We start from the raw sequence: 19,501 nt of genomic DNA, 5'->3' as shown, positions 1-19,501 counted from the left end.
TTTTTAAAAAGTTTCTCAAGCATGCATGTCCACAGTAAGGTGGAATTTTTGAACTGTGAATGGAGTTTCTAGGTGAAAGTGTTTTTTAAGGTCCCAAAACCTTCCATCCGCCTCCATTCTAAATATCTGAACTTTTAAAGGAGTACAATTCTAAAACTATGCAACATTTCAAAGATTCCTTTTCAGGCAAACATGTCCACAGTAAGATGAACATTTACAGGTACCAGGCTGAAATAAAGTGCCCATGGGGTTCATTTTTAACCCTTTATTATTATTATCCTACAATGTTAAGTCCAATTTCCATTACGGCTAAGCTCCCCTGACGCAGCAGGTGGAGCGATCGTCCTGGTAGACCTACCGCGTTACACCGAAAGGGTGACATATCTAACACGGTTACCGTTAACGCCAGATGTGGAGGTTTTGACACCCACAGTTGAATTCGATAGGACACCGATGTCGATGTAACGTACAGCGTCAGATATATGGCCAGATCCCAGCGTTCTGCAATAGTGTTGCCATGTCCGCTTATTATAAGGGCTTATTTTTCTGTACAGTCGCTTGTAAATATTGGTAGTTGCGGGTTGTGTTTTTTTGGGCTCGTTTCTAAAGTGTAAGTGCTTATTTGGACTTGTTTCCTAATGTTGTTTAAACGAGTGGTTCTCAAACATTTTCATGTCAAGGACCCCCCAAATAAATATTTGTTCAAAAATAGCTGTAGAATACAACTCTCGTAGACGTATTTATGATTCTGACGTCAGAATCATAAATACGTCTACGAGAGTTGTATTATACAGCTAGTTCAAAAATATTCCTCATTTTTCACATTTTCTTCAAGATCTTCTTTGAAAATAGCAGATCTACTGTGTCTGTGAGCTTGTAGATCGGCTATTTTCAAACAGCCGAAGGCGAAGGGCTCATGTGGCCTATTAGTTGCTTCTTTTGGGCTCGTTTTGTTTTCATAGACCTGGTTGCTTGTTTCTCTCGCCAGATCTGGCAGCCCTATTCCTACATTCAGCAGTCGCCATTTTCAAAACAGTGAAGCTTTATTGCGCATTCAAGAATTGTCCAGCGATGGAGTTTCAATAAAGAGCCGGATCATTTGAATAACATTGAAGGTAAAGAAGGGAAGGGAGAGAGCATGTACTCTGGTGTTTATGTACTAAACAAAACATAGTGCTCGTCTTTCCTGTATGTTACATTGTCCCCCAGATTAGCTGCAGCAGCTAATGTTAGCATCGAAATCACTGTACATAAAACGCCATAGGGTTAAAGTCCAATCTCCAAAGTCACATTTATATAAAGAAATAATAAAAAACGGATTTATGAGCACATTACGAAAGGCCAATATTTCAGGGTCTCCCCCCTTAATGAGCGTCTGTTGGGCAGTCATGGTGTAAAGTAACTAAGTACATTTACTCAAGTAGTGTACTTAAGGTATTTTTTTACTTCACAGGCCGTATTTCCAATTTTCTGTACTTTTACTTCTACTCCACATACATCTCAGAGGCAAATATTATACTTTTACTCCACTACAATTATTTGAAAACTTTAGTTACTAGTTACTTTGTGGATTTTGATTATTATTACAAAACATACAGTAACCATTTAAGCCCTTATATACATTTTGACCATTTAATTCTCCTATTACACACAGTCAAAAGTTTAAAGTCCACACACGTGTGTGGACTTTGTATTGTACTTGGTATGTCATACCTACTGTAGCCCATTGGTTCTCAAAGTGGGGTCCGGGGACCCCCAGGGGTCCTTGGGGTGGGGTACCAGGAGGTCCCCAGCAAAATGTGTTAATTCTCACAATAATTTGAACCTTTTATACTTTGGCTATTCAAAAATAGCAGACCTACAAGCTCATGAGCTCGTAGATCTGCTATTTTTGAAAAATCTTGAAATTTTGTGAAAATCTTTGAATATAAATATTTTTTCAGCGGACATTTGTAACTCAAATCTTTGCTTCTGGGGGTCCCAGGAAAACAATATTTGAGAAGGGGGTCCACGGCCAAATACATATCATTTTGGGGGTCCTTGACATGAAAAGGTTTGAGAACCACTTCTGTAGCCTACATAAAGAAAACATTGTCTCGTCACTCATCACACTTCCACACTTTCTCTCTGTTGACAGGGACCATGGAGCTCCCCAACTACAGTAAGCAGCTTATGCAGCAGTTGCGGACCCTGATGAAAGAGGAACAGTTTTGTGACTGCACTGTCCTGGTTGGGGACGGTTCCCACCGGGCACACAAAGTGGTCCTGGCTGCTTCCAGCTTGCTCTTCAGGTTTGAATTCCCTTTTGTTTGTCCTTTTGAGACACATTATCATCACGTTTTCTCCCCTGACGTGATGCATCGATTTCACAATTTAGTCATTTAGCAGACGCTCTTATCCAGAGCGACATACAAGTGTTTATTAAACATTGGCTGTTGTCAAATAAGAAAATTAAACCAAGGTGGCTCACCTGGTAGGAGCGCAGACATAAATAAAGTCCTCCCCGCAGCTGGCCCTGGTTCGACACTTCGAATCGAACCCGAGGTTCTGTGGTACATGTCATCCCCTCTCTCTGGCATTTCCCTCAGTTCACTGTCACTATCTAAATAAAGCAGAAATTATTTTAGCATTTTTGCTTTATCTAGATAGGAGAGTTTTTGCTTTTATCTGTAAAATATTTGAAACTAGTGTTTGCAAATGTTCTGAAATATACTATATCATTTTTTTTGATGAGAAACATTCAAACTCTTTAAAACTGTTTGACATTCCAAAGATAATGTGTCAATGACCCATCTGCCTCTTTACATCTGTTACAAAGGGGGACCACATCAAGGAAAATGTATATGAATTTAAATGGATTATTAGCACATTTATTGTTTTCCTTAATGCATAGCAAAAGCTTATTTTCTTCCGTCTCCTTCCATCTTCCTCCGGCAGATCTCTTCTAGACCGCTCAGACAGTATCTCCATAGACACAGCTGTTGTGTCATCCCTGGAGTTTGAATGTCTTCTGGACATGGTGTACACTGGCAAACTGCCTCCTGGCAAGCACAATGTCAGCCGCATCATCGCCGCCGCCGACAGCTTGCAGATGTTCGACGTGGCAGTGGGCTGCAAGAACATCCTCACCAGTCTCATGAACCAGCCGATGGTCCCCTCGCAGTCGGACGACCATACGGACCCCCAGGAGGTCCAGGCCAGCGTGCAGCCTGAAGCGACACCCTCGCCCAGGAAGGGTGCTTCGATCTCGGGAAAAGTTGCTGCGAAAGCTGGGCCCGCTGGGGCCCAGGCGAGGCGTGAGGTGGAAAAGGCAGACAGTGAAAATGAAAGAGGGGATGAAGAGTTAGGTTCTGAATCTGCAAAGGAAGAAGAGATGGAGGAGGACAGGAGGGAAGAAGAGCGACCGCCCTGTGAAGGTGATTTTTTGCCACTCAACATCCTGTAGCAGCTACTGGTTCAGAGTACTTCTAATAACTATTCTTTATATAGAACTATATAAAACATAAAATGGGCTACAGAATAATAAAGCACTTAAAATCAACAGTAATAAAGTAGGTGCCAAGAAGTTACTTAATAAACACTTAATAAAAATATGACTAGTTAAAACGGTGAAAGTCCAGGTGAGTCCAGAGGTTGTTTTAGAGAGTTACGTTAAAGGAGCTACACCATGAATTTAAAAAATAATAATAATATTTAATATCATATTGTTTATGTCCCTCAAACTTTTTCAAAAGGTTTGAGCCTAAATCAAGCCTCAGATATACTCATTCCAACTAACTTCTCTCTGGCTTATAAAGCACTTTCACCTGCAATACCACATTGTCCTGTTTGGCACGGGCGCTATTGAGACAGTTTGTATGCATGTTATGTCCTGGTTCTGTGTGGAAAAAGTAAAAAAATAAAAATAAATAAATAAATAAAATAAAAAAACTTTTTTTTTATTTTTTTTATTTTTTTTTTTGTGGTTAGAACTGAAAAACGGGAGGAATTGTTCCCAGACGTGACGTAGGCAGGGGGAACAAATCTGACGGACTGTTTTCAGACCAATTTTCATAAAAACCACAGATAGCCTATGAAGCCTGCATGCTCGAAGTCGGGTATTTGTTGGAACAGAAGAGAGGTGGGGGAGACCAAAAACACACAAAAATTAAGAAAAAGTTAAAATTCATGGTGTAGACCCTTTAAGGTTAGAAATGCAGTGGTGAAGGTTAAGGCTTAGCGAGTTCATTTAGTCTGTAAAATCAGTCATAGTGTGTGCGTGTGTGTGTGTGTGTGTGTAAGCGAGAGAGCCTACAGTTGATTGATAGCCAGCTCAATGATTTGACCTATCTGACCTCTCACAACAACAGGTACACAGATAGACCCTCAGGGGGAGGGCCCTGAATCCACCAGCAGCACAGACCAAGGCACCACGAAAGAGGAAGAAGAAGAAGAAGCAGAAGAAGACGATGATGATGAGGGAGAAGGGGAGGAAAGTGAAGAGGAAGAAAAGAAGCCAAAGGAGAAGGAAGGAAAAAGAAGAGCTAAAGTATTGCAGTCGGAGCAGCCTTACTCCTGTCGCTGGTGTAAGAAAGGTTTCGCCTACAAGTGTCGGCTGCTGGCTCACACCAAACGCTGCCCCATGTCGCAGGAGTTCAAACACCAGTGCCAGCTGTGCTCCGAGAAGGTGGCCACGCCACGTGCGCTGCAGCGCCACCGCTCTGAGGCCCACCCGGATGCAGCACGCGTCAAGAAGAAGGCGGTGTGTGACATCTGTGGTAGAACCTTTGCACACCCCTCAGGTGAGCATGCACCTGTATGTATGCAGGTATGTTTCTATAAACTATGCATATAGCATGTCTGTCGGATCACTAGTGCTGTCAGTTTTCCTCTATACTCCCATTTGAATGTCAATGATTTATTATTTTTAAAATATATATATGAATATATTGAATATATTTGAATTTTATATAATTATATAGAATAATTTATAGTTAAACAATAGTAAACACGCATTTCCACGCATACAAATGCTATAATAACAGGCTAAACGAAATAGTGAAACCAGCTATATTAGTTAACGGTTATGGCTTTAATATAGGCTCATTTTCAGGGTTTTTGATAAGAGGAGAGCAGTATTAGCCCTACAACGTCTTACCGCTTGGGTGTTGAGTTCATGATGAATAAAGACGGTTAATAGAACCTTCTCAGTGATGGTACTGCGAATACACACAGATACTTATTTTCTTCTCTCACCCCCCAATACCCCTGTCGTCCTTCCCGACTCCCCCCCTCCTCCCACCCGTCATTCTCTCAGGGATGATTTACCACAAGCGGACGGAACACTTTGATGAGAAGCCGTTTGCATGCGACGAGTGCGGAGCGAAGTTCGGAGCCAACTCGTCGCTGAAGAACCACATGCGACTGCACACCGGAGAGAAACCCTACCACTGTAAACATTGTGACATGAGCTTTACTGTGGCTGCCGCACTCGCCTACCACACCAAGAAGAAACACTCAGAGGGTACAGCTCAGACACACGCACACACACACACACACACACACACACACACACACACACACACACACACACACACACATACGGCAAGAGCAATAAATGTTAAACGTAGGATTCACAAATCTTGGTCACACTCTTGCACTTATAAAGGTAGAGCCTCAAAATATGTATTGTGCACCTTCACAAAATGTGTTTGTTTTGTGTGTGTGTGTGTGTGTGTGTGTGTGTGTGTGTGTGTGTGTGTGTGTGTGTGTGTCCATTTCAGGCAAGATGTACGCATGCCAGTACTGTGAGGCCCTCTTTGCCCAGTCCATTGAGCTGACTCGTCACGTGCGCACACACACAGGAGACAGGCCCTATGTGTGTCGGGAGTGTGGCAAGGGTTACAGTCAGGCCAGTGGCCTCACAGTTCACCTGCAGACCTTCCACAGTAAGAAGAAAGATAGATTGATAGACACACATAGATTTGCTTAAATTGATTTGCTTATTTTGCATATTGACAATTGGGTTGTCAATAAGCAATAACTTATATCACCATAGACACAATAAAGACAATCATTTTATTTTAAGTCACATTATTTGCACATGTAAATGTAAGGACTACATAGTGCATAAAACTAGTGTTGCACTGCTAACCAGTACAGGTTGAAACTTTCAACAAGATTGCACTGCTAACCACACCCAAGGGGTGATGTATTTGTGATGAACGGAAACAGTGGTGTTGAACACCATGTTGTTACGCAAGTGTTGCAACTATGGCAGCTGAGAAGGCCATTCTTTGCTGAAAGGCAAACATTCCAGGTGAAGGATACAAGACTTACAATTCACAAGAGCTAATTATTTTGTTACCGGTATTAGGCCTATGATATTGTAATATTTACCATTATATATTTAGAAGAGTAGGGTGGAGTAGAAACATTTATGAAAGTGTCACTCCATGATAATGTCTAATTGTGTCTTCAATTATTGCATAATGTTGACACCAAGTTACATTGGACACATTTGCAAAGACCATAGTTGGATCCATTGTGTGCACTGCACTGCACTGCCTTTTTAATAAGTTAGGGTTTTATATACAATACACATCGCTGCTGATTGGGTAACCACTCTGACACACCCACCAAATGAGAGAAAACTTAGCTCAAAGCCCGTTGCACACTGTTTCGAGGAAATGTCATTCAACCCAGAAAACGTTTTTTAATTGAAGGTGTCAATGGTTAAATCGGTATAATTCCATCATGATTGGGATGTAGCCAGCAGTGCAATCTAGTTAAACGTGTCCACCAGTAGAGGGCAGTTTAACACTTGTTTTCAGCACTATGACTTTAGGGTGAAGCTACTCATTACACAGTGGCTCCCATTTTTTTTATATATATATATATATATATATGTATATATATATATATATAAAATTGAGTTTTAATTGATTATTAATTGATTATTTATTTATTTTATCTTTTGAAATAATAATTTAAAGATATGTGTAGGAAATGTCAAAAGAAGGAAATTTTCTCGTGACCCAAAAATGGGTCCTGACCACATTGTTTGGGGAACACTGCTTTAACATATTTGATTGGTCAATCAGTATGTTTGTGTATGCTTCCACTCCCACCCAGACATTTCAGAGCCACACGACTGTCAGAAGTGCCGCCTTAGTTTCTCCTCGCTGGAGGACCACCGGCAGCACATCCAGGAATGCCACCCCAAAGACTTCAAGTCCTCCTTGGGGTGTCCCGTCTGCAACAAGATGTTCACTACCACCGCCCTGTTGGAGAAGCACAAGAGCACGCACGCCGGCAGCAAGCCCTTTAACTGTGACATCTGCCTCAAGTCCTACCAGGTTAATTGTGAACCACTTAACCCCTATATACTTAAATGACCGGGGTCCCCCCAGAGTTCTGTACTCGGTCTGCTCCTTTTTTCGCCCTGCACCAGGGGTCTCCAAAGTGGTCCGTGGACCATTGGCTGGTGGTCCGCAACGTCAGTCTATAAAAAATGAGTTTTATTTTGTTATATTATAATCATGACCATTATATATCAGGCAAACGGGAACGTGAAAAACTATCAACCACATCGAGGTACACACCCTTAACTCACTTCTGGAAATGGACACCGGACACAAGTGCCTTCTCAGATGTTTATCCAAGGGGCGATTGCTGGCTAATGTTTGAGTTTAACACATGAACCGCTGCTATTTTCGCAGAATGTTGTCCCCAAAATAGAGATAGTAAGTTCATTTTGGTTACGTTAAATGTAAAATGTAACGCAGGACCAGTAAGGATCCAGTTTCTTCATAGTTTATACCTTGATTTAAAGTAAAACTAAATAACTTGCTGTGTGTGATGGTGGAGTGGTATCAAGCAGGTCCCTAACTGTGCTTTGTTGCCTATCAAGCGACAAACTAGCTCTGTATATCATGAAAAAAGATACGAAACACAATACAACATAGCTAGCGGGTGTTGCTTTTATTGCACAGTGACACCTCATCTGGATGAGCAGGTTTGTTCAGATGATCAAACCTAAACCCTCATCTCCATCTCTCCATTCACAGCAACTGTCAGGTCTGTGGTACCACAACCGGACCACCCACCCAGAGGTATTTCTGAACCAGACCAACAGACACCTGAAGCCCCTGGTCCAGTGTGAGGTCTGCTTCAAGTTCTTCCCCAATGCGGCCAGCCTGTCCAGGCACCAGGAGGCAGAGCATGCAGGTAAGAGTGCATACATTCTAGACAAGATGCATTTCAGAAAGGCGACCCCCCACCCACCCACCCACACACAGTCTGTAAGGCCCTGTGGCCCTAAGGCCCTCACTCACACATTCATTACCACAGAATTCAATACGACTCTTGGTGTTGTGCTTTCGTTTGCATGTACCGGCACGTCTGCTGGTAAGACAAGATAGATCCTATACACAATAAAGAATGGTACTTATTAAGAAAACAATTCTCTGCCCTCTGCATCTTATCTAAAGATAAAATAAAGCAAAGGTTGCTTAAAAAATACAAACACAGTACACATTTCTGTCTCCATTCTTCATAATAATAGTAATACACACCAGTGTATACTATATATGTCACAGCGTCTTTGTAAATGCTACCTGTTGGTTTCTCTGTGCCAGCACCAGTGGTCTCAGCAGTGCGCTGCCCATTCTGCCCAGGCGTGTTCCCCAGTGAGGCAGAGCTGCAGGAGCACGGCAAGACCCGGCACCCCAGTCAGGAGGGCTCTGCCTTTGGCTGTTCCCTCTGCCCCACGGTCTGTGCCTCCCAGCCCCTGCTCCAGGAACACTTCCTGACCTCTCACATGGCAGCGGCAGCAGATGAACAGGGGGAGCAGGGGGGAGGCGAGGAGCAGGAATCCACGTCCCATGCAGTAAGCCTTAAGGGAACTCTTAATGCGTGTTGTTCATTTATGGATTAGGCTTTGAATCAAATAATATATGTTAGACTATGATCATGTTCAAGGACCATACTGGTGGCACCACTCTCATATATAATACATCTATTTTGAAAAGTAAACCAAAAATAGTTGTATGCATAAATTATTCAAGTAATAAAGTATTTAGTTAAATAATCTGAGAATTAACCAAAACCAAAGTGGCACTCAGTAAATCCGAGTGCTACTTTGGTTTTGGTTGATTCTTAGATAAATTGTATTATGATTTGAGTGATTACTTCATTATTTGAGTAATTAGTATACACATATTTTGTTGATAAACTTTATATTTCATGTAGATTTACTACATCTGACAGTGGTGTTATTTATTTACACATTCTTTTGAATACAGGCTATGCAGTGGGCCCACTTTTCTAATCATCAGTAGTAGTAGTAGTAGTAGTAGGGTGTTTGACGCTCTTCTGTCTTATTGTTTATTGCGTATCCCAATTAGGTCTATAAAGGACATACAAAATAAAACAGACAATGTAAGACCTAAAACTTACAATTAAGTAAAAAAAACATACAGTCGGAACTGTCCACAGAAAGTGTTTTTTTGAGCAGCAGGAGTGTCCAGTCAGTGTCAGGCCAAACAACAATACATTTGGTCACTGACTGCATTTAAAACTTTCTAGACAGAAAATTGGAAGACCAGAAATGAATGTCCTGTCCAAAAATGTCCTGTGTGTGTGAGCTATCTGAGATGGTAGTGAGTTATTATTGAACGATAAATAACTGTACGGTTGAGGAGGATTGCTCTTGTGGTTTGAAGTGAACTGAACTGGCATTTTCTAAGTTTGACACACGCTGATGGAGAATAAAAGAGAAGTTGAATATGCTTGTTTGTCGTGCCATGTCTGCCGTCAGGTTATCCAGACAGAGCAGTCGACCAGTGAGGGGGCAGAGACCAACATCTCTCCGGACCAGTCACAGATTGCCGGGTCCCAGCAGGTGCTAGTGGCCCTGGGAGACAGAGAGGATGGGGGTTCGTCCTCGGAGGTGGTGGAGGTCAACATGGATGACCTGCTGAACGGGACAGTCACCTTCATTTGTGGAGGTAACCAGTGACGTCTCAACCCTGAACTCTGATCTAAACTTTAACTAACTTACTTTTATCTTTCCGGCGTGGCTCTTGTTGCGTGTCCAGATTTCTTGTGCACGCTGCCGGTAGGAAAAAGGAAGTACCTCCTCGCATCCTTTTCACAATTATGTTTTATAGATCTTTTTCTTTTTAACTTTCAATTAATCATGGAAGTCAATGAAATGACAGTCGGATCAGGAGTCATACATCATAGATGTACGTCATTGATGACTGCCGTCAAAGATTGACCACATGTAGTCTGAGATCCACATGAAGCCACGTCGTTATTAGATCCCATCTTGTTTTTTTAAGTTTTCCTCCTAATGTGATTAAACGTTAAGACCGTCAAGGACTTTTCACAAGTCAAGAGCCATGATAAACGATTCCGTCTTGGACATGTAAGGTGAATGTGACCAAAAGGCAGCACTGAACCCCAGTATTAGAATTGATGAGATATGAGGGCAAAGACAACTAGTCAAACTGATTGATATTGATGTTCAATTGTTGTAAAGTGTTTGAGAAAGCGAGACATGAAATTGGGGTTAGGCCAACTAAATATACAGAATGATTTTCAAAAGCTATTTGGTGGACTGTGTAATGGTTGTAACAGGTACACTACATAAAAGCACTGAAAAACAAAATGGTCAAAATTCAAATGCATTTATTTGTTCAGCACAAGATTTCACAGAAACCTCAAGACTTTTTGTTATTCTTTGCGTTTTATGAGAAAATAAATGAAAATGAAATCTTGTCAGCCATTCCTTCTGAAAGAAACACTCAAATTATTAAATAAAGTTAATGGTTTCAATGGTCATGAACATCTAGTATACATGGGGAAAATGATTAAATCACCTAACAGGGCTGTAGCAACTCATAATGTAACAACGGCTCATAATGTAATAAAAGCTCATGTTTTAAGCTCATGCTATAAAATCATGAGTGCATACCTTAATAAATCATTTTAACGGCTCATTGTTGAGAAAAGTGTTACATCATAATAATCAGTATCATGTCAGTAACATGGGCAGTATATTATGTCAGTAACATGGTCAGTATCATGTCAAATTACGTTTTTTCATTATGAGCTGATTATTACATTGAGCTTTTATTACATTAAAATTATTACATTATGAACCGTTATTACATTGAGTTGCTACAAGAACTTTAAGTCTAGAAACAGAAGATGGTTTGTATAATTGACCCTGCTATTTTACATATTGTGATATTTGTCATGAATAATGACCTTTAGCAGCTTACAGTAAATCAGAAAAAAACACCAACACAACCTTAAAACACAGTCAACAGATAATTGACAAACCTAAAGAGGGGTATTAAAAAACAGTAAATAGTGTTTTTAGCTGTAAAGAAAAATGGTATGCCTTATGGTACTTATTTATTCCTAGCCATATTTCAACATTTCTAAAATATCAAACTGAAAATACAAAGTGGTGTGCATACTAGCCCCACCTAAAAACTCCCATTACAGTCACACTCCCCAACCTACTTTGGATGATTTTCAACTGTGTATAGTCCAAACCTATACTTTATCTGCAAAAAAAAGTAGTCTGCGGTTGTTGGAAAAAGTAATGTCTTGAGCGGTAGTCGAACCCGGGAGATGCGGGTTTGGAGTCTAGTGATTGACGAGGTAAGCCACTGAGGCGCTGAGATGGGGTATTTGGGCTGTATTAGAATCTGACAATGCCCACCGTTCCCAACTCTTCTAATGTAAAACGGAGTATACCACTACCCCAATAGGAAAACGCTGTTCGCGGTGGGAACAGCTAGGCTGAAAGAGCGTTTCATTACTCTTTAAAGATTAAACAGTCACAAATTCCAGAGGTGTTCAAGACTGCTTTTGTTTGTGATCACAAATACTGAATACTTGAACCACAAATAAATGTGTCTCCAGGTGCTTGATCTTTAAATAAATATAAGGAACAGAAAATATAATAGTAAAACAATTGACCTACAGATGAGCTGGTAGTGTATGACTTTGTTTAAGGTAAACACTGTCAAAGGTTTTTGTTGCATAAGCGCAGGTCACTTCGAACAGGGATCAACAAGAACAGGGATCAAGTCATGGTGCTGGTATGTCAATACATCCAACAGGTCTTTGTTCATTCAAGTGGTTATTGTAACACATTTCTAAAAATAACCCACATTGATGACTGCTTCACAAGGAGAGAGCAAATAGCATCTACTTGTATCACAAAACAAGACGAGCAGCATGCCCTCACTAGCTGACTGAAAGGGGACACATAGGAGCCTTTTCACAGCAGGAATGTTGACGTTAATTGTGGCCGTTTCATTTAGGTGTTCTAAATTAAACACACAATTAATGAGTTAGTACTTCAGTTGTTATTTACCCACTGAAATGTCTACAGTGACAAGGGTCTATATAGAGCACGGTTTGAAAAATATGAGGCGAAAGGCCTAATGGAAAACAAAGGGGTCGTATTTCTGCGCTCGATACAATAGGTCGGAGTAGCTCAGCAGCTAAAGTTGCAAAGGCAGACAACGCAAAACCAGTCACAACCAGGAGAATAAATACTAATTAAAATGAGAGCCGGTATACTGTCATGAACAGTAATGTTCACTGCTTTCCCCACTTACTTATGCCACTAGCTTTGCGCTCTTTGGGGAAATCAGTCTAAATACAGTGTTGTCTCTGAGCCCATTTTCTCTGCTGGATAAATACGTTATGTGCAACTGTGGCTCCAAAGAGACCATCAGACAAAGAAACCAAGCAGAACAACAGAGACATTCATGTGCAAGTTGTGCATTCAATAGTCTGTCAAGGTTCTCAGTCCATGCCCCAGTACATTCAGTGTGTTATGTTCACAGTCAAATATAACATTATTTTAACTCAGTATTTTTTACACTGAGGATTTTACTGTGTGCATGTGCTTATTTTGTGGGCATTTCAATCACCTCATTACATGGCTTTTCAGAAGACATTCCCCGAGACATACAGTGCATACATTTTCACTGGAGGGGACAGAGTTAAAGGGACAGCCAAATTATTAAAAAAAGCATCCTCTCCTAGCTGGTGATCTTCTTGCGTGGTAGGTAGGCGTTTGTAATCTGGTTCATGACCACCAGAGCCGGGAAGAGGGGGAGCAGGACAAAGGCCCACCACGCGGCCCCCTGCACCGTCGCCTGGAACCAGTCGGAGAACATGGCGGACACCACAGTCACCGTGGCCAGCAGGTAGACTACAAGGCCACAGGTGGCGTGATACAGCTTCAATCGGGGAGGGGAGGCCACCCGCAGCAGCTTGGGGAAGAGCAGGAACACGCCACAGGTTGCTTGGAGAAAGGTGGCGGCCAGGGTGCCCACACCCAGCAGGCTGTGCCAGGTGACCAGGTGGGGGCGCTCTGAGATATTCTTGCTGGCCACCATGAAGCCTGCGCCGGTCACTGCGGTAATGAGGACCAGCGCCTGGCAGAACCAGTGGAGGCGCACTTTGCCCAGACGGGACTTGAAGCAGAAGCTGGATCCCTCGATGGAGAAGAGGAGGATGCCTTCGGTCATTAACAGGCAATACTGAGGAAGCAGGGAAAGGATGACAGGAAACAATTAATGTGTGGTCCTCTCTATTATATACAACACCATTTCATATTAAAATACAGTGAGTATCGATTTACTGACTGATGTTTTTATTGACGAGAAATGCATATACTGTACGTGATCATATATTACATGTATTGCATATCTGTCAAAAGGATAAAAGCTTGAGAGCTTTGAGTGCAAATGTGTGAAACTGAGAAATGTGTTTAGGGGGTAGCAGAGACATACAGAAATAGCAGAGAACAACATGGGTAATATAAAGGTAAAACTTGGTCCGTGTGTTGTTTGTGAAGGAGTTAATGAGATGACAGATGGAATGAGCTGTATATAGTATTCTTTGTGTGTTGTGAATACGCCGGTAAGACGAAGCAATGAAGGATTCATGGAGAGCACACAAATGCACACTAGCTCATCTGTCACAGGCTGAGGAAAATGTTGAGGATTACACAAAAAAAAAGTTGGTATCAGCCAAGAACAAGGGTGTCTATCCACTTTTCAATGCACTAGACCCCGGGGAGATGGATAGCTGAGGTGGAGCGCAACACCTACCATTAGCTCGCAGTACTTACTGCCCAACTTGGTTACCCAAGCTGTGCTACTCATACACTTAGTCAGTTGGCAGTGCCCGCCTGCCCGGGATCAAACCCAGGACCTTGCAGTCCAAAAGCGAGTGCTTTACCGACTGAGCTACCCAGACACTTTTGAATAATAATGTTTTCTTTATTTTTCGTAATTTGTGAAAATCTTTTGAAATATAAAGTAGTTCACCCAAAAAAGTACTTATTTTCTATCAATTACACACCCCATGAAGCCTTGAATTCATGGAGATTATTTTGTTTTTCTCACATTCCTGAGCCAATAATTTGATGACCGGGTCATCGGTCAATAGGAGACCCAGTAGGAGACTCTTTGAGTCGACTCCGCCCAATATATCCATAGATGTATAAATTCACACACAAAAAAAAATACCCATTCCCACCCATTACATCCATAGATGTAAACATTCTCTCACACACACACACACACACACACACACACACACCTCACTATACTAGGCAGCATTCTAGGTCAGCTTGTAACAGAATAGCTCTTGGTAACATCACAGTGCCCAGGGCATTTGAAGCCAGCCAGGCAGTCACCAGGCACCACCCTGTTCCAAACTCCACTATCCATTATTCACAACGGAGAGAAGGGATGGAGGAGCGAAGAAAGGGGGCAGGGGAGTGGGGAGCTTACATGGTGCAGCGATATTAGAGGGAAGAAAGTGATGTAATATCATCAGAAGGGTGGGATAGGGTTGCAGGGTGGTGCAGCTGTTTGAGACAACAAAGTCACAGTGAGACTCAAACCTTCCCAAAAGTGTCCTTGAACAAGACACTGCAACCTGCTCGTCCTTACTATTAATAGCATTGGCATCAGTTTGTTTTCTTAGTGCCTAGTGTACGGTACACCTTGTTAAAGCCGTAATCCAGACTGTCTGAACAGACGTGGGCATAGGGTTGTTAACGCACAGAGATAATTGTGCAGAAGTGCTGTTTTGAATGTTGAAAATGAATTAAAACATGCCACATCTGGTGATCCTAGAAAAAGATCTACCATTGTTTTTTAACAGTTTTATGTAGAACAAGAACAACATTGTGTAGTACAATACCTGTGTGTGTGTGTGTGTGTGTGTGTGTGTGTGTGTGTGTCCTGGGCATGACGTTAAACTGCCTCGTTGTAACTACCATCGTCAATGTAGTCGGTGCAGTGGATGGATTTGCAACTTCTGTGGACTATGTAGCTTGCATACAAGAAGGCACTTCTCACCCGTGGAATCTACCAACAGCCGACACTACCTAACGGCCCCTCCTGTGAACAGCTACCGGGAAGAGAGGCAATAGACCCGGCGGCCTTCCAGCGGTATGTCCGTCCGCTGTCGGAAAAGCAATGGGTGGACTTCCAGGCCCATGAGAACAACTACAGAGAGCGCTTTAACACCAAGCAGCAGTGCAAGACCAAGAACTTTGTTTCCTCTGGTAATCCAGCCTAGAACATACCCACGGACTGGTTGTTGGAGGGTTTTGACAACTTGGGATGCCCAAACACAAGGCGGAAAGGCTGGCAAAGTCTTTTGCAGTCTCTGCTGCCATACATGGCAAAGCCGCCACTACTTGTGCCTATGGAGTGCTGAATGACATGCGCGTTGTATCATGAGGACATATATCCATGAGTTTGTGAATGCAACCTTTACTGCACCTAAAATATTTGTGTCCCTGTATGTTTTCCCTGTGTGTGGACATAGATAAATTGCTAAACTGTGTGTGTGTGTGTGTGTGTGTGTGTGTGTGTGTGTGTGTGTGTGTGTGTGTGTGTGTGTGTGTGTGTGTGTGTGTGTGTGTGTGTGTGTGTGTGTGTGTGTGTGTGTGTGTGTGTGTGTGTGTGTGCGTGCGTGCGTGCGTGCGTGCGTGCGTGCGTGCGTGCGTGCGTGTGAGAGAGATGTGTATGACTTGACTGTGGACTTACTGCAACAGACATACACACTGGATGCCAGGAAAACAGACCTAAAATGAAAGAAAACACACAAGCATCATAAACCTGTAGAGAACAGAAATAGCCTCCCAACATCAAATCATAAGTTTTACCATCTGTATATAAAGCAAGGTGTTTAATTTAAGTGTTCAAAATGACATCATCTTAAGTATAAACCAGTGGTTCTCAACCTTTTCAGGGCGCGACCCCCTAAAATAATCATATTTGAACCACCCTGAGAAGCACTTGGAATTGTAGGAGTTGAGGCATTACATTTAGTTTGACTCAGTTCCACGGATAAAAGTAAAAATTGACGATTTATGATCTTGTAGATCTGCCATTTTCAAAATGTTTGCCTCCTTATATTATTTGACAATTTGGCGAATGTTTGACCAGTTTTTATAGTGTAGTTTGTTGATTACTTTTGGTGCAGTAATGGTCTTTTTTCATTTAGCTATCAAAGTCTTAAAAGTCCTAAAATTGTCACTTTACTGTAATCTGGAGACCCTCCCGACCCACAGGTTGAGAACTACTGGGCTAAATTGGATTTAGCTAGATTGAATACTTTATTAGCAGTTTGCAAAAAAAAGCACAGAAAAGTACAGTTCAATACAAGGTCAGCTAAGAGGATTTCAAACCCAAGGAAGCCTATGGCTTGTTTCCATTGGGGTCCTTTCGTACTCAATTTCATAGAGACATGTAATGACAGACAGATACACTACAGTCAGTGATAATGCACTACAGTGAAGTTGCGGGTTATTAATGCTTACTTGTTCCAGGCCGGGATAGCAGTGAGATGAGGAGGGTCAGGCCCAGGGCGGTGACATGAGCCGCTATCACCGACACCCTCCTCATCCACGCGTACAGCCAGAACTCACTCATCACCAAGCCCTCTCCTACCGGGCTGTACTCCACATCAGACCGCATCTCCTCCTCCTCCTCCTGGCAGCACCGCTACCTGCACACAGTGATGTAAAGTAACAAAGTACGTTTACTCAAGTGCTGTACTTAAGTACAATTTTCAGTACTTTAAGTTTACTAAAGTATTTCCAATTTTCAGTACGTTTACCTCTACTCCACCACATGTCAGGGGCAAATATGGTACTTTTACTGCACTACAATTATTTGTAAACTTTGGTTACTAGTTTGTAGATTTTGATTATTACAAAACAAACATTAATCACTTCAGAAAATAGCATATCTACAAGCTCATGCTTGTAGATCTGCTGTTTTCAAAATATTCTTTAGACATTTTACAAATTTGAAAACTTGTCAAATGGAACATTCTGCATAATGACTACTTTCTGCTTTTGGTACTTTTAAGTACATTTTGATACCAATACTTTTGTACTTTTACGCAAATACATTTTGATTACCTGACTCCTACTTGTAACAGAGGATTTCTACATTGCAGTATTGATACTTTTACATTAAGTAAAATAATAAGAGTACTTTTACCCACCACTGCCTGCAGATGATGGTGACTGGTCCCATACTGACACTGCGTGTAGAGGGAGGGCTTCCCAGTGGAACGTCGCACGAATTTCGCCGATTATTACATTGAGACCTATTATAGGAATGTGCTCAAATAAAGCGCGCAGTGCGACCCATCAATGAGCCAACAAGCTGCAGCTGAAACGTGTTGTCCTTCAGTCGGCCAAAGAGACATCTATCTTCACCCGGTAACATCTCAAACTGTGTTCGGATCTTTTCCGTCGGATTAAAAGATCTTTAAATCCTCCTCAAGTAAACACAGACCATCAAAACAAACGGGAGCGTGTCCTGGCTTGTACATCATCCATTGAGAAAAACTCCGGACCTCCGGACAGCACTATATAAACCTAGAAAACTGTACTAGACTGAGTATAAAAACGCTGTAACGACGTTACAGTAACGTTATGATCCATCATGTGTGGAATGGATCAGATCAGGTGCCGCTACTGTCCGTGCACTTCCTGAGATGATCGGAGTTGCCAGATAGTGCGAGAGAAATAAGCAACCAGGTCTAGGAAAGGCTATTTGAAAATAGCAGATCTACAAGCTCACATTTGTGACGCGTTGTGGGCTTGTAGAACTGCTATTTTAAAAAAAAAACATCTTGATGTAAAAGATGAATACTTTTGAAACATTCTAATAACACAAATCTGGTACGTGACTCTCTGGCACAAAACATTTTCAGATGGGGGTTAAGGACAAATACATATGCATTTGAGTGTCCATAATGACATGAAAATATGGGAGCCACTGGTTGAAATATTTTTTTTAAATTGGAAGCAAGCCCAAATAAGCGACAACACTTTAGAAATAAGCCCCCCAAAAAACGCAATACCCGCATCTACCAATATTTACAAGCAACTTCACAGAAAAATAAGCCCAAAGTCGCTTATAATAAGCGGACATGGCAACACTGAACATGATGCATCAACTACATTCCTGATAGTCCAGAAGGCTCTTACGAGCCAATCAAAGCGGGACAGTCCCTGGCAACGTGACGTCACCACCAGTCAGCCCGTGCAGATCATTAGGTATCCAATGACTGCATCTCCAAAACATCAAAGAGAGACGCAGTTGCCATTTTCTGAGTCGCAGAAGAACTGCGGAATGCATTCCTTCAATGTGGGCCCAGCCCCAGAGAGCCATTGTAACCATTTTTATTACTCACCTGACGTCAACAGGCAGGCCATACCTGTTTCAAGGTAGACCTATATTCAGTGGTGTAAGTAACTAAGTACATTTACTCAAGAACTGTACTAAAGTACAATTTTGAGGTATCTTTACTGGAGTATTTCCAATTTTCCGTACTTTTACTTCTACTCCACTACATCTCAAGAGGCAAATATTATACTTTTACTCCACTACAATTATTTGAACATTTTAGTTCAGTACTTACTTTGTAGATTTTGATTATTATTGCAAAACATACATTAACCACTTGAGCCCTATATACATTTCGTTTCGGCCATTTGAAAATAGCCGATCTACAAGCTCACGACGCATTGTGAGCTTGTAGATCTGCTATTTTCAAAAGATTTTTATACTTTTGAAAAGTTGTGGATCTTTAAGTACATTTTGATACCAATACTTTTGTCCTTTTACTCAAGTACATTTTGAATTCCAGCCCTTTACTTGTAACAGTGTTTCTACATTGCAGTACTGATACTTTTACACAAGTAACAAATTTGAGAACTTTTTCCACCACCACCTATATTGATTCTGTGCGTGGAATTCAGATTACATAGATAAATAAAAAGATCAAGAAAAAAAACAGGGTACACATACCCTGTCTGAACTGCAGAGGGTGTTTGATGACCATGACATTAACTGCAATAGCAATGTAACAACATCAGCACAATTAACATGTACAAACAAACATTATGAAGACATCGAGCAACAACCACAGCTTCCAA

The 19,501-nt window shown here is 41.7% G+C and overlaps 2 protein-coding genes across 2 annotated transcripts; one reads left to right on the top strand and one right to left on the bottom strand.

The window, feature by feature from the left end:
* Positions 1-1,020: 1,020 nt before the first annotated feature.
* On the top strand, positions 1,021-10,009 carry zbtb40 (zinc finger and BTB domain containing 40). Its single transcript, XM_084063590.1, has 10 exons — positions 1,021-1,115; positions 2,138-2,291; positions 2,938-3,416; positions 4,350-4,781; positions 5,297-5,503; positions 5,763-5,927; positions 7,114-7,337; positions 8,049-8,208; positions 8,619-8,869; positions 9,800-10,009. Exons 2-10 carry the CDS (start codon positions 2,143-2,145, stop codon positions 9,998-10,000), a joined length of 2,268 nt encoding a protein of 755 aa, XP_083919716.1. The 5' UTR covers positions 1,021-1,115; positions 2,138-2,142; the 3' UTR covers positions 10,001-10,009.
* A 3,029-nt stretch (positions 10,010-13,038) lies between these two features.
* On the bottom strand, positions 13,039-18,019 carry cyb561d1 (cytochrome b561 family, member D1). The gene is made up of 4 exons (XM_084063596.1): positions 17,557-18,019; positions 16,865-17,052; positions 16,089-16,126; positions 13,039-13,559 (listed from the first exon to the last, which is right to left on the bottom strand). The coding sequence occupies exons 2-4, from the start codon at positions 17,019-17,021 to the stop codon at positions 13,056-13,058; spliced, it is 699 nt and encodes a 232-aa protein (XP_083919722.1). The 5' UTR covers positions 17,022-17,052; positions 17,557-18,019; the 3' UTR covers positions 13,039-13,055.
* Between the last annotated feature and the right edge of the window lie 1,482 nt (positions 18,020-19,501).

This window comes from Gymnoscopelus microlampas, assembly GCF_963454915.1.
Source record: "Gymnoscopelus microlampas genome assembly, chromosome: 7".
NCBI classification, from domain to species: domain Eukaryota; kingdom Metazoa; phylum Chordata; class Actinopteri; order Myctophiformes; family Myctophidae; genus Gymnoscopelus; species Gymnoscopelus microlampas.
This window is presented reverse-complemented; position numbering and strand designations above follow the sequence as displayed.